Genomic DNA, 18,720 nt, shown 5'->3' with positions numbered 1-18,720 from the left:
AGTGAGAAGCCATTCGGCACAATATCTACTGTCCAATATCACACTTGCTGTGAACTGCTGTATATTCTAGCCGATTTTGCTGTCTTGTGGGACGAAAAACCAGAATTTCTGTGAGAAAAAAAAATCTAATACCATATTATGAGATCGCCAAATCAACTTCTATTAAAAAAGTCCATATAAAGATTCCTCTTTATATCTCTTTATATTGGGTTTTCCAATTGAATGACGCATATCCAGCCATTTTTCTAACTGTGCTGCGGTGGCTCTGCAAAGAGTAAACAGATTGATAGTCTCACTGTTCCTTGAAAGTACCTGCATGGCTCATCTACGTCAACATAATATTATTCGCGCCCTAGGGGGGACTCGAAATTATGTCCTGCTAAGTTTTTGTTTTTACGAAAAGAGCTATAAGATCACTAAATTACTTTGAAGTAATCCATATTGTTGAGTCTAAACGGGAACAGGCATCATCTGGTATTTCATATGTAATATTATGACCATAACGTGATTTTTAAAAGCATAAATTTCAGTATTATGAATATTAATAGAGCTTCAACATCAACTCTTAAAATAGAAATAAATGGTTATAATTATTTATTTCTATTTTAAGAGTTAATGTTGAGCAGGTGGATCTCCTTTAGATCTAGCTAACTTTTGATGGAAGATGAGAGCCAGTCTCCATCCTTCAGCCCTCACTGATGGCGTCCAAAACGAACTAAGGCATTCAGGAGAGAGAGAGAGAGAGAGAGAGAGAGAGAGAGAGAGAGAGAGAGAGAGAGAGAGAGAAAGTATGACGGAACGATGCTGCCACCTCATGGCTTTACATTACTATTATATTGTCTGCAATGGTGTGAGTTGTAGAGTCAATTTTCATTAATTACAGAAAAAAAAACTGCTTGCCCATTGCAAAGATGAACTCACTCGGTAACTCGAAGAAAGGACTATGGAAAAACATTCCTGTAGCTGGCAGGTGTATAACGGTCTGTCTTCCACAGAACTATGTAGGTACTAGTTAATTATTTTGATGTATTATTATTGTTATATAATAAAACAATTTCAGTGATATTATTTAAATTTTTATTTGTTTTGTTTTTATTATCGAACTCTCTGTCATTGTTTCCCTAAATGCGGTTTACAATTGCTTTAGCATTGTTATCATCGTTTTTACATCTGCCTTTGTCTTACCGTTAGTACTCCTATAAAAATAGCACTTTATTCTAATGACTAGACGTTTGAAATCTTTATTAAACTCTGGCTTATTTTAGGTGATAGGAGATGATATGTGCTATGCTAATACAGATGATTCGTACAAATGAAGAATAAAATTCCTACATCATCCATTATGCATTAAACCTACAAATATAATTGATGATTTGTAAAGACAAGATTTTCAAGCATGAGCTACTTTGGTATTCTGAATCTTAACAGATTCAGAATACTGAATCTTAACAGATTCCTAAAAGCTGTTTCAGCTTTTAGGAATCAATTGTCTTGTGTATGGAGCCGTGTGATATAAAGGCAAACCATGCTGAGGGTCACCAATTTGATACGCTCTCTGACTTTGAAACGTCGTGTCAATGCTCAACCATAGTTTGCCAACTTTGAACGAAATAATAATGTTGGTATATTGATTTGCTCTTTAGTAATTTATTTTGCTAATTAAAAAGTGGTTCATTGAACAATAAATTACCATAATTTAGGTCCCTTTAAGTCATGGAGTAAAATGAAGTGTCACATAATGTAAGCACCATTTCGAGTGTCTTCCAAAATGTTGCTATTGGAAGTAAAGGAAAATAAATTTTAAAGATGAAAGAATGAAAATGGTATAAAGTGTGCAATAAATATCTTTCTTTGCACGTATACAGTTGGTGTGTTTGTTCCTCCGGTTGGTTTTTCTCTTTTATGCAAAGAAAAACGCTGACACCACAGCATCAGATCAGCTAACTCATCGTCATTTTTAAAACTTTGCAGTAATTTTGAAAGAATGTTAGTGAGAACTTAGTTTTAAACAACTAGTACATAATTTTTGCTAACTCTGAAACAACGATTCAATCAGTCCTGAACAAATTCTTTTACAAAGGAACACTAAATGTTTTTGGAAGTATCAGATCTATGGCTTTAATTTGGATAATCTGGGATTGAAGGATGACGAAGAACGCCTTGGTTATGGATATCTGTGAACATCTTTAGATGGGAGATAAATCGCATAACCCGATGTGAGACCATCACCTTGCTCATTAAAGTCACAAATAGCTTAAAAAGTTCCGTGTTTGGTTTCAAGATCAGGGCTTTCCGGATTATCTACCATCTGAATCAGAAGACTTTCCGAGATCTATACTGTGAAGATTATTATGCCTTTCTAGTGAAAGATTGCAGGAGACATAAAGGAAGCGCCTTGGTGTAGTGGAATGTAATCTGATTCGTAATTTTAAGATTCGAAGGAGAAGATTGATGCCAAATCTCTATTTTCCCAATTTTTGGATTATTTTACAGCGAGAGGAAAAGAGCTGCAAGCTTGGAAAGGCACTCTTCCAACCTTTCAGAGTTCTTAAAAAGTTCTTGTCTAGAGTGTGGGTTCAGTTCTATGCTAGAGGTGTTTTCAGTTGAACCATTTCAATTTTTTTTTGGTTTAAATGCTTGCCAACAAGCGTTATCTCAGTTATTCTCTTGGAACATTCGTTTGGATAAGAATAGCGAAAAGAGTTGACTGCAGAGTAGAAATCGTAGAGGTTACGCTCCTTTTGTTATCACTGAAATGTCACGCTAAAAGAGAACGGCTGGAGAGGGACTCCACTTTTCGTATTATCCGATGCTCTCCATACACATCCTTTATACAGAAGAAATCGTGTAAAAAACGAAGTCATGTAAAGTGAACTTTGAATAATCAATATGGACAGTGAATTGCTAGTTAAGGTTCCGGTGATAAATGGATGTACACATCGTTTATGTTTCTTGCGTTAATTCCACGAATGTTAGTCAAGTGTATATGAAAAAAAAATATGAATTTTGTTATTTTATTATGACAGAAATTTCGATTCGCGATGTAACTGCAGTTTTAATCCCATCTTTCATTCATGGACGGTAATATCAGAAAATTAATTACAAAACAGGTGCAGGAAGGGGGAGGGGATTCCCCGCCCAGTCTCTTGGCGCTGACTTCATTTGTCTCCTGCATACCGCTACGCATGGACTCCCAGACACGGTCTAGTAAAGTAAGCAGCATCAGAATTATTCGCTAGTTTGCAAGGAAATTCTTCATGCATAATCATCGGATTCAGCACCCATGTAGCAATTGGCCTACGGAATGAACAGCTTTGCTGCTCTACCCTCGAGTAACAGAGACACTGACTTCCTGGCCGATTACACTGTTTGTGTGTGTGTGTGTTGGACCTACTAACGTAGGATTTGTGATCTGTATTACACGTAAGAAACGGGGATCAAATATGATCACGTAAGAGGGCATTTGTGAGGAGTGAACTGCTATGGTTCCGCTAGATTTGATATGTTACAGTGGATTAGATAACAGCCAATGCGACGCCTAACTCCTCTTGTATTCTTCTAAGCGTAATTGTTTCTTGTCGCATGTCAAGTGACACCTACTACAGTTCTGCTACAAACTACACTCATATGATCCTCCTTCATAGCTTGCGTGACATGTATCTGATCTCATAAAATGAAAAAGGTTTGATGGGGTCGTTTAGTATTCATAGAAGGCAAATCTTTGAGGCAAAGTAAAATTACTGAGGGGGGGGGGGGGTTCAGGAGGAAGCCAACATTCTCCTTTTGATGCTGACGCCAATGAAAAAGAAATTGCATCTTCAATTTTTAAGCTACTTGCTTTGCTTAGATTACTGGAAGTGATCCATATCACCCACTTATTTAAACTAATTAAAAATGAAATATTAGTGTCCTGACAGTTTGAGAATTTATCAAGTTGATAAAGTTGCACATTGCCCTAAACCAAATATTTGAGCTCAATTAATAGCCTATTCGTGAAACTTATAGAACGTGAAGGATCGTGCCTCTCCGTTGTGCAAATATATCCATTCTTGTTGGGGGGGGGGGGGGCTATCTAGAGCGGATCCTTATTACTTTCTTAATTTGATAAACATGTTTGGTTTTTCAAATGAAAGTGAAGTAGTCATAAAATTCATTTATTAATATATCCATTCAGTTCGTGTACACAGCAGCATTTATTTTCAATAGGCCTTGTTGCCTCTCGTGTGTGAAAGTGATAACTTTCACACAGGAGAAACTAGAACTGAAAATAAAGATAGCTTTAATTCCTAAAATAAAAGCAATATTCACACTCTACAAAATTCTTATACTGTTTTGCAATTCGTTTGTTATAATTAAACAACGAACTCCGACATTCTTTGGATAAAGCAGCAAATGCTCCAATACTATGGTCGATTCTTTACAGAAAGAAAAAAATATTATTATGGCAAACCTTGTTCTGAATTATGATACCGGATAAGTTCTTTAGATGAAGAAAATCACATGATTCACGATAAGGTCATAAATGTTCTACTCAAGAAAGTAATTTTGTGGAAATCTTTTGAGCACATATTAGACCAACGTTTTTCTGGTAAAATTATACCGTTAGATGGTCTACTTTTTAATATAGTCGTAGAAAGAATGAAGTGTTGTACTAAGCAGAATGCTTTTAATCTCCTTCAGCCAGCTTTTATGAGGATACATGCAAGATAATCGGTGATTGAAGCATCACAAAATATTTTAGTTAACTTCTTCCTTGAGTAGTATTAATTAGTAGTTTTCCTCGTCCTGAATTGATAAAAGTCGCTAGCGTGCAATTATTATTAAAAAAACATAGCGTCCGTCGAAGGTCCTTTCCATTTGTACATCCTTATTGTTTCATATTTAACTGAAATTAATTTTGTCTATTCGCTTCACATTAATTGGTTTGTTTTCGAAAAAGCTTTCAGCTGACACGGATCGATCTCTGTCTCTGTTACTTCCCTTATGCTTTATCCTATTGCCATTCATTGTCGACCACGTGACGCTAGGAGAGCGCTACCCATACTTCGTGACGTAGAGGAAAGTGCGGGCTCTCGCGTGCTTTACCATAGCAACCGTGGAGCAACACGAGGAAAGCAAATGACACATGGAAACATGGAAGCCAGGTGTATGCTACCTATTCTCTTGGGCAGTGCGATGAGTTTAATGTGGTATGTGGTGGGCCATGCAGAATGTAAAGTGATACAGGGAGAGTTAGACACTAGTGAGGTAAGTGTTTCTTCTCATTGTTTTTGTGGAAGTGTTGGCTTATTGTATGCCTCCCCAGTCGCTACTACTTAATTATGTTCTAGATCACACTTCGCCATACAAGAAATCAGCGAATCATTTTCACCTTCTTAGTATTAGTGACCCTCTAACTGTGTGTTTTACTTGATAAATAATATTTACAGTAATATGAAATTACGCTTCATAGTACAGAGCACAGTTTAAATACTAAACATGCATTTCCAAGTCGCTACCGGAAAAGCACGTCAGAGTACCTTCGGGTATTAGTCTGAGGCTTAGGTATTTTGGCAAGTGCAAAATATAGAAGCCTTTTCGAGACATTTGACATTTATTTTCATAGACTAAATAAAAATAGATCAGAATGGAAAATTACACACATGCTTACAATAAATTCAAGTTAATACGAAGGGAGATGTAACACAAAAATTATATATATATATATATATATATATATATATATATTGAGAGAGAGCGAGACATCAAATTTGCTATCAAATATTTTTCTTATTATTTTATTAATTCCTCTTTAATCGTCATTCTAAAACTGAATAATTATAATCCCTGTATCTTTAATGAAGTATTGTAGATAACGATATTTTCTCCAATGATCTTCATCAAGGCATGTCAGAGCGCAAACATCTCTATGGAGAGATGTTTACGCTCTGAAAATCACCATTTTTATGAATTCCTTTTCTTAATTTTCATTGTATGAATTTAGAGGTTTTTATTTTATGTATAAATATAAAGATACCTCTCTGTCTTTCATTATTCCATTTCTGAGTTTCAAAAATGTACCGAAATAAGAATGAAATGGATTGAAGTATTTATGATATGAAAGCTAAATATTATTTTATTCTTCAAAAGTTTAGTATTAAAAGTTATCCGTCACCTAATTTATATTTTCGTATTAGATAACGCTACATTTCAGTTCTCTTACAAAAGCAAACGAGAAAAAGATTCTTGTTTTTCAATTATTACGCTTAGAAAGGAATGTTTTTCATTCTTTCATTTTTGTCTACCTTCTATTAACATTCATTGTTGCAGTATCGGATATTTATTACTTATTCGCTGTTTACATACTTATTAACAACTTTTATTAGAATGTATTTTTATTATTTTAATGTATTCAAATAAAAGGTATTCATAAATTACCCTCATTACTTCAGGCGGCGATAAAATACAGGTTAGGTGGTGTGTGTTGCGCAGAATGTATATGAAACAACCTCTAACTCTGTCTCTTTCTTCTCCTTGTTTGACTAATACAAGCTGTGATGAAACCATTTCCGATTGATTTTTTCCCTCAAAGACAGAAATGATACACTTACCTGCTATTTTGCTCTGTCTCCAATCCTTAAATATTTCCATTGCAACGTTGAATTGATAGACATAGCGTCCTTTTTTTAAAAAAAATAAGGATTTCATTAAAATCTTAACATACTAAGCATAATGAGTGGGATAATCTTTGTGTTGCATCAAAAATCTGCTGCAAGTTCGAATAAGATCCCCAGTTAATCAACCCACTTTCGTAGAAAAGTGTCGTTCTATTCATGTAATGTTTATTTCATGACAACCTTTCGATATTTCATTGCTCTTCACTGGTCATCCACATTTACAGTGGAGTGGTATTAATTCTCATGTCACTCCACTTCTGAACTCGAAAAAAATTGTGTTTCAGCTATGCTTGTTGTTTCCTGTCCTAAAGCAAGTTTTAACATCTCTTGAGACTGCTGGAGCTGTAAGAGGTACTTGAAGACTCTCGTGCTGTTAATTGAAACCCCCTTTGTCTCTCTCTGAGGGAACGTAGATTGAAAAGAACAAATACACTCTTAGTTACAAGAGCTACAGCTTTGAAATAACGGTCAACGAACTAGTGGAATCTACTCCACCTGCCTCTAGATTTAGGATCGAAGTTAATTTATATTGACCAAGGTAGTGTCATCTGGAAGGCAGTCTAGAAAATGTTAAATCACTATGAAAAATATTTCTACAAAAAAATTACACGTGACAATTACTAAAAATAAATGTTATTTTCTGGAAAAAGTAGAAATGTGCACTTAGAATAACTCTGTTAATCAATAAGAAATTAAATTCCTTTAGATGGAGAAAGCGTTATAATCTAGAATGCCTTTCTGTGCGAATACTAAGAACCCTGTAATGTTATTAAAATTACTGAGGTGAGCTATGTTAAAAGTGAACTAGTAAAGTTTGCAAAGTTATTATAAAACAACTGGAAAATGTAAATGTAGGCCAAAACCTTTGCTTTGTTCATACCTGAAGTGAAAATATATTGGGATACAGAGCACGATTTCCACCTTAACGTTCTTGCCTTTGACCAATTAAGATACTTGTTTACAGTGTTTTGACTATTTTTGGATGAATTTACTATAAAAAATAAATCAGACACTCTCTTGAATCGCTGAATACTCAATCGTAGCAAAATTATTTTAGTTCCATGTGCAGATTTAATCCATATTCCTTCTAGTGACGATCAATGCGGCTATTGGATAGTAATACCATTAAAAGCGGGGAACCCTAATTAAGAAGGCGAAATGGACTGGAACAATTACGCGCCCTATAAATGTTGAACTCTTCTTCAATACCAATAGACCTGCTGTAGTTCTGCAAACTACTCGGATCACCATTCTACTAATTTAGTTTGAAAAGCCACAGATACATTCCGCAATCATCAGAGAATGCTTTAAATACATAACATTGTAAAATCAAATACTATTTTGCTTAAAGGAGCCAAATGAAAAGGAAAATTGTTTGAAAACCTTAAAATGCTATCGAAAGAATTTCTCGATTAGGGGATTTTCACCCATTCATTCCTTTTAATTTCGCTTAATTTTAATTACTAAAACACCATTTGTATCCTTATTAACTCTTCAAAGTGTTTGAAGCCGAAACCGATCTAATTTGTAACGTAGTTCTTCTTGTGCTACAAATGAACTCTGGCTCGGTCAGTAAACACACGTTATAACATTGATTGTTTTCACGGCTGCGAGTTCATATCTCCCATAAAACAAAAATTCTGAACGAGCCATTAGACTATAGGTGTTGTGAATTGGTCGGTTTTAATTTCTTCGTTCTAGGGTGTTAACTAATAATGACTAATTAACATTCTCTATTAGTTATACCTTATTTCAGTGGTTAAAATGTTGTTTATTGATCTATGACATTTTTGTTATCAGACCAGCTATTCACAGGCCTTTGCTATCGATGTCCTTAGCAAAGGCCTAAGTTCGAATTCCGTCTATAAAGTGGCTTTTCAACTGAATCTCTCTTGTCCACACTGTTACTCAAATCGCAAGATTCCCTTCCAAAATATTTAAGTTCTTACTCTATCGAAATGAACAGATCAGAGAACTAAACCATTTATCAGCATCATATGCAGGCCTTAAGTTATAATTGCGTCTTCTATAATTTTAACCAATCCTCGTCCCATGCGTCATTACCCAGTTTAAAACATTATCCTGCTGTTACATGAATAGATCACTTCTGCAGAATTATTACGGCATGCGAAGCAGGAAATAATCTAAAATCTCATGGTTGGCAGAATGCTGGATATTAACCAATTGTCTCTGTCTAAACATGAGGCAAGCTCTCCATGCTCTCTTCTTCTCTGAATTTCATATTTGGGATAACACTCCATTAAGTAACATGTCCCGAACGTCCAGTCAACTCAGAGACGGTTACAGGAAAATTCATCGAAAAGCGAATTCATCGAAAGACAATTCATCGAAAAGGCAATTCATCGAATGAACAATTCATCAAAAGACAATTCGTCGAAAATGCAATTCATCGAAAAACAATTCACCGAAAATTTTAAATTTTCGATAATGTTATGGGAAAAGTAATCCATTTAGAACAAAAACTGAACCATGCAGACAGCTTCTTGTACCAACAACTTCTACTAAGTCATTTAAGTCAGAGAGTTTTTGTAATACAGTACATAATTTGGACACATTATTTCTTTGTCACCCCGAATATAGCTGAACTGAAAACTGGAACGGTTTGACATTTTCTTGTAAAAGTTTTAAATAGCGAATCTGAGTAAAATTCATCCCATAATAATTGCTGTATTTAAGTCGCATATTACTACTAGCAACAATAATAATAATGAAGCCCGCATAGTTCAGTCAGTAAAAACGAAGCCGTTTAGTTAGAAAGACCTGGGTGGTTGGATCCCATTTACGCATAATTTTTATCAGTCCTGTTCTGCTAAAGGTAAGTTAGCAGGGACAATATAGATACGGCTGGGCTTTTCTTCCGGAAACAGGCAAATCAGTCCCATGAACAGACATGAAACAGTTATCGGACAAGAATAATTATAAGAACCATATTATTCCATACTTTTTCCCTATGAAAGTAGCACTGTACTCTCCTTATTCACGTTTCAGGTTTTGTTCTAAATGGATCAATTTTCTCATAACATTTTCGAAAATTTTAAATTTTCGGTGAACTGTTTTTTCGATGAATTGTATTTGCGACGAATTGTCGTTCGATGAATTGTTCATTCGATGAATTTCCTTTTCAGTGAATTGTCTTTCGATGAATTGCCTTTTCGATGAACTCTCCGGATACCCTCAGAGACTGTTGTTGGACCTGAATAGTGTGCATGATTACACGTTACTCCACAGATGTACCATCTATCAACTGATGACTATGCCGAAACCAACTATTCATCGTTTAGTTGTCATTTCTGATTAGCTACAATTATATCTGAAGGGTTACATTTCAATCTAGTTTATGTAAGATTATGGTATATCACAAATACAATGATTCCATTATACCTACAAGAAGCTCGTATCAACTCAACTGTTATGGGTCTGAATTCCATTTGGCATACCGAGTCAATTACTGAAAGGTACAAATTGCTATTCATTAATATTGTTATTCAACAATGATTTATAAATGCATCTAGAAATCATTGTTAATCAACAACGATTTATAGATACCAAAGTGCAAAGATTTTGCACTTTGGCATCTTGAAAGCTCAAGAAGGAATGAAATTAAGTGGTCGTGTTATTTTAAATTCATAGTAGAAGAGAGAATAGAAAATAAACGTTTGAAAAATATGCATAGTTCTTTAAATTATCATAATTAAAAACAATAAATAAAACTATCAAATGCTCGAATAAAAATTTCTGGTATTTTCAAGGAAATACTAAAAATAGAAAAAGTGAACATTTTAATTAGCTGTCTTTAGACGTCTACGAACGAGGAGAGAGGTTTGCGTGTTGCAATCGTGAAACAGTGTTTCAGGTCAGGGTCATCATCCTCCTTATTCGATAGCACTGTTAATAACTCACATTTCTTTTTATTGCTCCCATCGATTCATTGAAAAATAATTTGATCATTGACTTTGTTGATCATTGTTAATACTAGTTTTTTTTGTTTACATAAATATATATTTGTTGTTTTTTTTTGTTTCTTTTTTAATTTAATCCCTTAATATAGTATTCGTCATGTCGACACACACACACACACACACACACGCATACAAAATTTTAATGAGGTGGCCATTGTGGAAAACTTAAAAATATACACGTAAAACACAAACATAAAATAAAACTTAAAAGATAAACTTAAAACGTTGAGGAAACTTAAAACATACAACGACTAACTCCACCCAAATTAATAAGAAGAGTTCTATAACTATTTTGAAGTTTTATAGAGGATTTAAGATATTTTTATCTTCTCTACAAGTAGCTTAATATGCAATACATTTATATCCCGGATTTATATTCCTTTGCCATATACTTCCAAAAGGATTATGATGCTCTTTTAAAAAATGGGTTTTTCAGTAACGATGTTATTTGATCTCATACGAACGTAGAAGAGCATGTAAATCAACTGAAGAAAGCGAGCATTTAACAGACACAAAACACTTATTTCCTCAAAGCACTAACTAAATTGACGTAACTCAAATCAAACCAAAAGTCAAAATATGAGATTAGTAGTCCTCACAAAAGACTTAATTTAGAATGACTTAGATCAGTGTTTTTCGAATTTTTCTGGCCATAATCCACAATAAAAATTGTGCTGATCTATATACAGGGTGTTCGGGATAAATTTGACATATTTATAATTAATTATATTTTTCCGTAAGTTACATGTATTAACACACACTTCTCTTCATTTAAAAGTTTGGACCCTTCTTCATTCATATACAAGATGTCAGAAAGGATGGATAGCTGGAACCCACCTGAATCATGGAAGAGAATAACTTGTATCATGATGATTCGTGCCCGCCATCAAAATAAGGATATTACGACTGCTGCCCAATGCTCCCTGAATACAGTAAAAACAATCAGGCATGAACTAGAGACTTGCAATGGTGACTACGAGGATGTAGCAAGAAGAAAGATCCCTAGCAGACGATCTGATTGCGTTCGTACAGCAGAATTCCTCGCAAATCTGCAGGAACAGGTGTTGAAGAACCCTGGCATTGGAATTCGGGCTTTGTTCGTGGAGTTGCTAACTGTAGTCAAGCCCTGGATAGCAAGGGTAGCCAATGGTAGGCCGTATGTATGGCAGCAGGATTCGGCCCCTTGCCACACCTCTGGGAAAAGTCAAAAATGGTTGTCTGAAAATTTCTACGACTTCACCAGTCCAAATGTTTGGCCTCCAAACTCCCCAGACCTTAACCCCATGGATTATTTTGTATGGGGCGCAGTTGAAAAAGACACCAATCGCACTTCCAGTAATACAAAAGCCCAGTTAATGGATAAAATTAAAACAGTTTTTGCGGCCCTTCCCAGGGAGACTGTAGCATCAGCTTGTTCGAGGTTCCGAAGCAGAATTGAAGCTGTGATCGATGCTAATGGTGGTTATTTTGAGTAAATCTTGTTGATAGTATTGTAATTAACTCTGCCTGTAATGTTTTTTTGTCAATTCATTAAATTTAATAGATACAAAGAAGATTTTCTTTTTCCTTACGAAACTGTCAAATTTATCCCGAACACCCTGTATATATATATATATATACAGGGCAACTCATTGTAAAGGCGGGTAAAGCTCTGATCACTATTCGTAGTATTTTCCATAATGTAAAGCACATCTCACTAAGAGACGTATATTGCTATACATTATGGGCGGGGTCACTACCCAAACCGGTATCAACCTTTTTTGAGGTCTCCTCAGTGAGTAGCTAGACCCTAAATACTTTATTTTGAATAGAAAAATCTCCTCCATAGATTCTATTCAAAATGAAAACACCTTGTAGCAACTTGTATAGGTAAAGTTGATAAGACTCTGTATTACTAAAACCTTGGTATTTAGGGTCTAGCTACTCACTGAGGACACCTCAAAAAAGGTTGAAACCGGTCTGGGTAGTGACCCCACCAGTAATGTATTGCAGTATACATCTCTTAGTGAGATGTGCTTTACATTATGGAAAATACTACGAATAGTGATCAGAGATTTACCCACCTTTACAATGAGTTTCCCTGGTGTTGCACCACCTTTAGACTTGAACTACGTTCAGGTGCAAATTTAACTGTTTGCTTACTTGGGATTAGGAGTAAAATAACCAAGTTATATATATATATATATATATATATATAACTTGGTTGAGCCCTTGAGAATGAGCCCTTGAGGTATATATATATATATATAAAACTTGGTTGAGCCCTTGAGGTATATATATATATATATATATATATATATATATATATATATATATATATATACCTCAAGGGCTCACTCTAGTGAGTACGAGCATGGCGAACCCGAGGCACCTGAAGCTGGACCACGCCTTACTTCATGTAATATATACCTGTTATATTATCTGTAGACTGGTCCCTACTCTTCTTTCCCTCTGTATTTCTTTTCACCTTGCTCCTTCCCCCCAATTCTATTAGAGTATTCGAGGGCTAGGGGTGATTCCGTCCTATTTATCTATTTTATTATCTCATGCACCTGCCCACCCCCAGTTAAAAATGGTGAAGACAAATCAGAAGACTATACCGCATCGGTCGTCCCGCGGGTTACCAAGGACCGCACTGGATGTTAGGCTCCCTGTACAGCCAGTGATAAAAGGGCTACAGGAGCAAGATCCACAGAACTCGAAAGTATTTACTAGTAAAAAGTGGAGCATAGCTGAAAATAGACAAGTCATGCAGTGCTTCTACAGTTCAAACCCATCAGTTAGGGGATTTCAGAAACGAATGTTCCAACTTTGGCTTGAACGGCACCCAAATTCTGAAATTTTATTCGAAAATCTGATGCAGCAATGCAGCTTCATTATCAAACGCAAGGTATTTAGTGAACTTGAGCTGGAAGCACTGAAACCTCAAGCTGTAAAAGGAGACCGTACTGACCCTGAAGTGACCAAGAATATGAATGGAGCAAAACCAGATTCCAACGTGCAGAATGCTGAAAATTTTGAAAATATACAAATAGTTGAAAGGAAGCTATCAGATAAGGAACAAAAACTCACACAAAAAATTATCGAGCAAATGAACAGCAACCAGGAACGAGTTAGGCTTCCAGTATTGAGACAAGTACCTCAACAAAAACTGAAGGAACTCCTACAAGAGGCCAATAAAGCTGCAAGGGATATTCCTACTGGAACTATTGGGCAAACAAATCAACTTATGTACTCAATAGCTTAGGTCATAACATCTGAATTAGGATATAAGATTAGTGAACCCAAAAGCAGTAAGGCTCAGGCACCAAAATGGAAGCATCGACTGGAGAATAAAATTCGTAAACTCAGAGCAGACGTGAGCAATTTGAAAAACCTTAAGGAAAAGAAGCTGAAAAACACAAAAATCCGAAATAACCTCATAAAGAGATATAATACTGGAACACGACCTATTGTTGAAGTATTAGAGGAAGTGAAGCAAAAAATAGTTGCAGTTGCAGCTAAAATAAGAAGATACAGTGCACGCATTGAACAGTACAAGCAAAATTCGATGTTTCGCGCAAATCAGCACCAGTTTTACAAAAAAATTTATTGCTGCAGGAATGATAACTTTAAAGAAAATATAAATATAAATACCAGAGACAAAGAAAATACACTAAAGTTTTGGAAAAACCTATGGGACGACCCTAAGAGGCACAATAACAAGGCAAAATGGATTGAACAAATTACGAACAAATCTCAAGAACGAAAAATGGACCAACTGAAAATAACAACTGAAATGGTTCAAAAGCAAGCAAAAAAAATAAAAAATTGGTCAACACCCGGGAAGGATGAATTACATGGCTACTGGTTGAAATATCTAACAGGCTTACATGAAAGACTTGCTAATCAATTTTATGATGTTTTAGAAGGAAAATGCAAAGAAGAGTGGCTCACAGCAGGGAAAACGTTTTTGATCATAAAGGATAAAGAAAAAGGTCCAAAAAAACCAGAAAACTTCCGACCAATAACCTGCATGCCAACAACTTTTAAGCTACTCACAGGCATACTAGCTGATCAAGTATACAGCTATCTTAAAGCAAATTCTCTTCTCCCAATTGAACCAAAAGGTAACAGCAAAAATTCAAGAGGCACAAAAGACCAATTGCTGATTGATAAAATGATTCTTAAAATCCTTAAAAATTCTTAAAATTTGATAGATTATAAAAAAGCGTTTGATTCGGTGCCTCATAATTGGATTTTAAAATGCACAGAATATTTGATATTAGCGAAAACGTGCAAAAGGTTTTGTAATCCAGCATGAAAAACTGAAAAAACAACGTTGGTTATAAATAGAGAAGAAATTGGAGAGGTAAACATAAAAAGGGGCATCTTTCAAGGAGACTCATTATCTCCTCTATTGTTTATATTGTCATTGATCCCCTTAACTAGAATTTTAAATAAAACTGCTCATGGTTATCAAACTGCAAAGATATCTCACCTTTTATACATGGACGATCTGAAGTTGTACAAAATCAGAGAATGAACTCGGATCGTTTCTAAACACTGTGCACATATTCAGTCAAGATATATCAATGGATTTTGGCTTAGACAAATGTGCAATTGCTGGAATAACAAGAGGAAACCTTGAAGATATGAACGAAATCAAGCTGCTCAATGATAAAATAATCAAAGCAATAAAATTCGAAGACAGCTACAAATATTTGGGAATTTTAGAAGCATCACAAATTCTGCACAAAAAGATCAAAGAAAGAACTAGAGCAGAATACATAAGACGATTAAGAAAACTCCTAAAATCAATGCTTAATGCTGGAAATTTGATAAAAGCAATTAATACCAGGGCCATACCTGTTCTGAGATATTCAGCAGGCATTGTTGAATGGACCCAGCTAGAGATGGAAGATTTAGATCGAAAAACTCGAAAATTAATGAGATTGCACCATGCCCTCAATCCTCGCAGTGACATTGATAGGCTCAATCTATCATGCAAAAAAGGAGGTAGAGGATTATTACAAGTAAAGCAAGTTATTGAAGAAGAAAAACGAAATTTAAATGATTATCTGCAGCAAACAACGGAAAAATTTCTAATTTAGGTAAGGAAAGAGGGTTTATTTAAACCCATGGAGACAAAATTGGAATACAAAACCAACCAAGTAAAAGTGAGAACCGAAAGATGGAAAAATAAGGCATTGCATGGAAAATACCTTCACAGCATAGAGGACAGCGCTGACAGCAACTTGACCTGGCAATAGTTGAGAAATGGAGCACTAAAGAAAGAAACAGAATCGGTAATTTTTCCAGCGCAAGAACAGGCCATTAAAACCAACGTTATGAACGAAAAAATACAAAAAATTCAAGAAGATAAATGTAGATTGCGCAAACAAAAGGAAGAAACGGTAGACCACATTATAAGTGGATGCAGCAAAATCGCACAAATTGAGTACCGTAAAAGGCATGATAACGTAGCTAAGATAATCCACTGGCATTTATGTAAAAAGTATGGGTTTGAAGTATCTAAAGACTATTGGAAGCATACAGTTCACCAGAAAGTGGTTGAGAATTAAAAAGCTAAAATACTCTGGGATTTCAAAATCCAGACTGACAAAAGCTTGGAATGTAACACACCTGATATCACAGTGGTTGAAAAAAGTGAAAACAAGGGTGTTACGTTTATCGAAATATCAGTACCAGGAGATAGTCGGATTGACGACAAAGAAAATGAAAAAATTACAAAGTATCGCGATTTGCAAATCGAAGTTGAACGAATCTGGCAAAAGAAAACGAAAGTTGTTCCCATAATAATAGGTGCTTTAGGCGCCATCTCTAAAACATTGAAAAAACATCTAGAAGAGTTAGATGGATTAAAAATTGGGCTGCTGCAAAAGATCGCTTTGTTCGGCACAGCTTTCATTTTCAGAAAGTATCTCCACAACTCATAGGCCCTTGGGTTGGGCCCGAATTAGTGGAATATAACCAGCGTTTTCTTAAGACTGAGGAAGCAAATCAAGCTTTGATGAATATTATATATATATATATATATATATATATGTAGAAAGTTTTTTAACTTGGGTGTATATTATATTATGTATTCAAGATACCAAGTAATTTTATATGAACTTGGTTTTTATTCCAATTTCCCAAGTAAGCAAACAGACAAGAAAGTCAAGTTTTCGCCTGCAAGTAGTGCAAGTCTAAGGCAATTTGGGAAGATTTGATCCTTATAGTAGTGCCAGTCTAAGGCAACTGATCCCTAAGGTACTGCCAGTCGAGGCAACTCATGGTAAAGGTGGATCAAGCTCTGATCACTTTTCTTAGTATTTTTCCCCTAATGTAAAGCACATCCCCTTGCGGAGATGTATGATGCTAAACATTAAAGGCAATGGATTCCGGTTTCGACCTGTGTTGAGGTCTTGTCAGTGTAAGCAAACAGACAAGAATGTCAAGTTTGTGCCTGCAAGTAGTGCAAGTCTAAGACAACTGATCCCTAGTTGCCTCGACTGGTACTACCTTAGGGATCAGTTGCCTTAGACTTGCACTACTTGCAGGCGCAAACTTGACTTTCTTGTCTGTTTGCTTACTTGGGAAATTGGATTAAAAACCAAGTTCATATAAAATTACTTGGTATCTTGAATACATACATTACATATATATATGTGTGTGTGTGTGTGTATGTGTGTCGTATATATTTAAACCTTCGTAAAGATGCGCTCCCTCAACGTGAAATGAACATGATATACAGTCAAGCGACGGCATATTATGTTCCCTCTTGAATGGAATTCAAGTGGGAACATAATATGCGGAATGTGACACCGTCCAGCGCAAACGTATTCTATTATATCTCATTTTAAAATATTTTAAAGACAAACTGATTTCACGACCTTGTAACGTATTAGACCAGCAGTTTGAAAAAACATTATTTAATTAATATGTTTTAGATTATGCTAAAACAACGAAGACTATGAGGTGAGTGTATTGTGTCTGTTAATTGCACATTTTCTAACTGATTTGCAATGCGCGAAGTCGAAGGAAATTTCTCAACACCATCTTGGTGGTATTGGATAACTCACCCTCACTCAAAAAAGCCCTAATGAAGACATCCACAGTCTTCTTCTTCTACGCGTTATTCCCGCTTCCTATGCAGGGTTGTTACTTTTAGATGCGACTTCTTGTTAGTACTACTCCCAACCAACCCGTAGCCTGGTCTACCGCTGGGAGGGGGGATATATTTTTGACTGTAGAGGCGTATGTTCACTGGGCCGGTTTGCCTGCTTGCGGGATGAAAAACGCCAGATAAACTGGCGGAAAAAACCCTACTGACCGCGCCCAAGACCGGCTAACTTGGCTATGCCTGAGGAAGATCCTCAAATTCCTCACGTCTACAACGGGAATCGAACCTGGGACACTCCTTCCCCAGGCATATGGTTGCGAAGCGCAAAGCGACTAGGCTAACCGCGCGGTCATCCACAGTGCTGCCTGGAAATCATACAGTTCTTTCCAGATGAATGATGTAATCTCTCATAACGTTACTGATTCCAACGGTGAAGGTAATACTTTTTATATTCCCGGCTATCTGATAGGGATAAGTGGGGAAAGAAATTTATAAGCTGTTGCTGGTTCTGAAAGGGCATGGAGATTATGCATCATTACTGGAAAATTAATATAGCTATTGGTCTTTTGTTTGAATAGGTCCGTTTACAGCTTGCTGAACCAGTTCCTTGAAGTATGTAAAGACGTTTTTATGATAAATGTGTAGCTTTTGCATTCTCGCGATGATCTGCAGAGACTCTGGAGAGAATTTAGTTCTCTTCATCGATGAGTGTAGTGAGGATGGTTTCAGTTTTGTGTAGGAATCTTTAGTTGAAGTCAATGAAGTGTTGGATTTGCTGAAATCTTGTAACTTATTTACTAGAGAAGCAGTGATTGTAGATGTTAAATTTGAATGTGCTGCTGGCTGATTCTGCTCCTGTGTTGTCTTCTATGATCGGGCCACGTCAGCATACGTCTTTGACTGTTGATGAGGATTTATTATCTTGGAAGTCGCAGATTGTGATAGATGAGCATCTGAACCTCTATACTGAATAATG

General features: G+C 35.8%; 1 protein-coding gene across 1 annotated transcript in view; it reads left to right on the top strand.

The window, feature by feature from the left end:
* The first annotated feature begins 4,983 nt into the window (after positions 1-4,983).
* LOC150107231 (transmembrane protein 145-like) overlaps positions 4,984-18,720 on the top strand; it is an 84,796-nt gene continuing 71,059 nt past the window's right edge. The window contains exon 1 of the mRNA XM_090391726.1: positions 4,984-5,247. Coding sequence (XP_090247852.1) covers positions 4,984-5,247 — 264 coding nt within the window. The remainder of the gene's footprint in view (positions 5,248-18,720) is intronic.

Source organism: Typopeltis vanoorti, chromosome 4 (genome assembly GCF_054136105.1).
Source record: "Typopeltis vanoorti isolate ZY-2024b chromosome 4, IOZ_Tvanoo_1.0, whole genome shotgun sequence".
In the NCBI taxonomy this organism is placed as follows: domain Eukaryota; kingdom Metazoa; phylum Arthropoda; class Arachnida; order Uropygi; family Thelyphonidae; genus Typopeltis; species Typopeltis vanoorti.
Note: the sequence above shows the minus strand (reverse complement) of the source record. Positions and strands in the feature narration are given on the sequence as shown.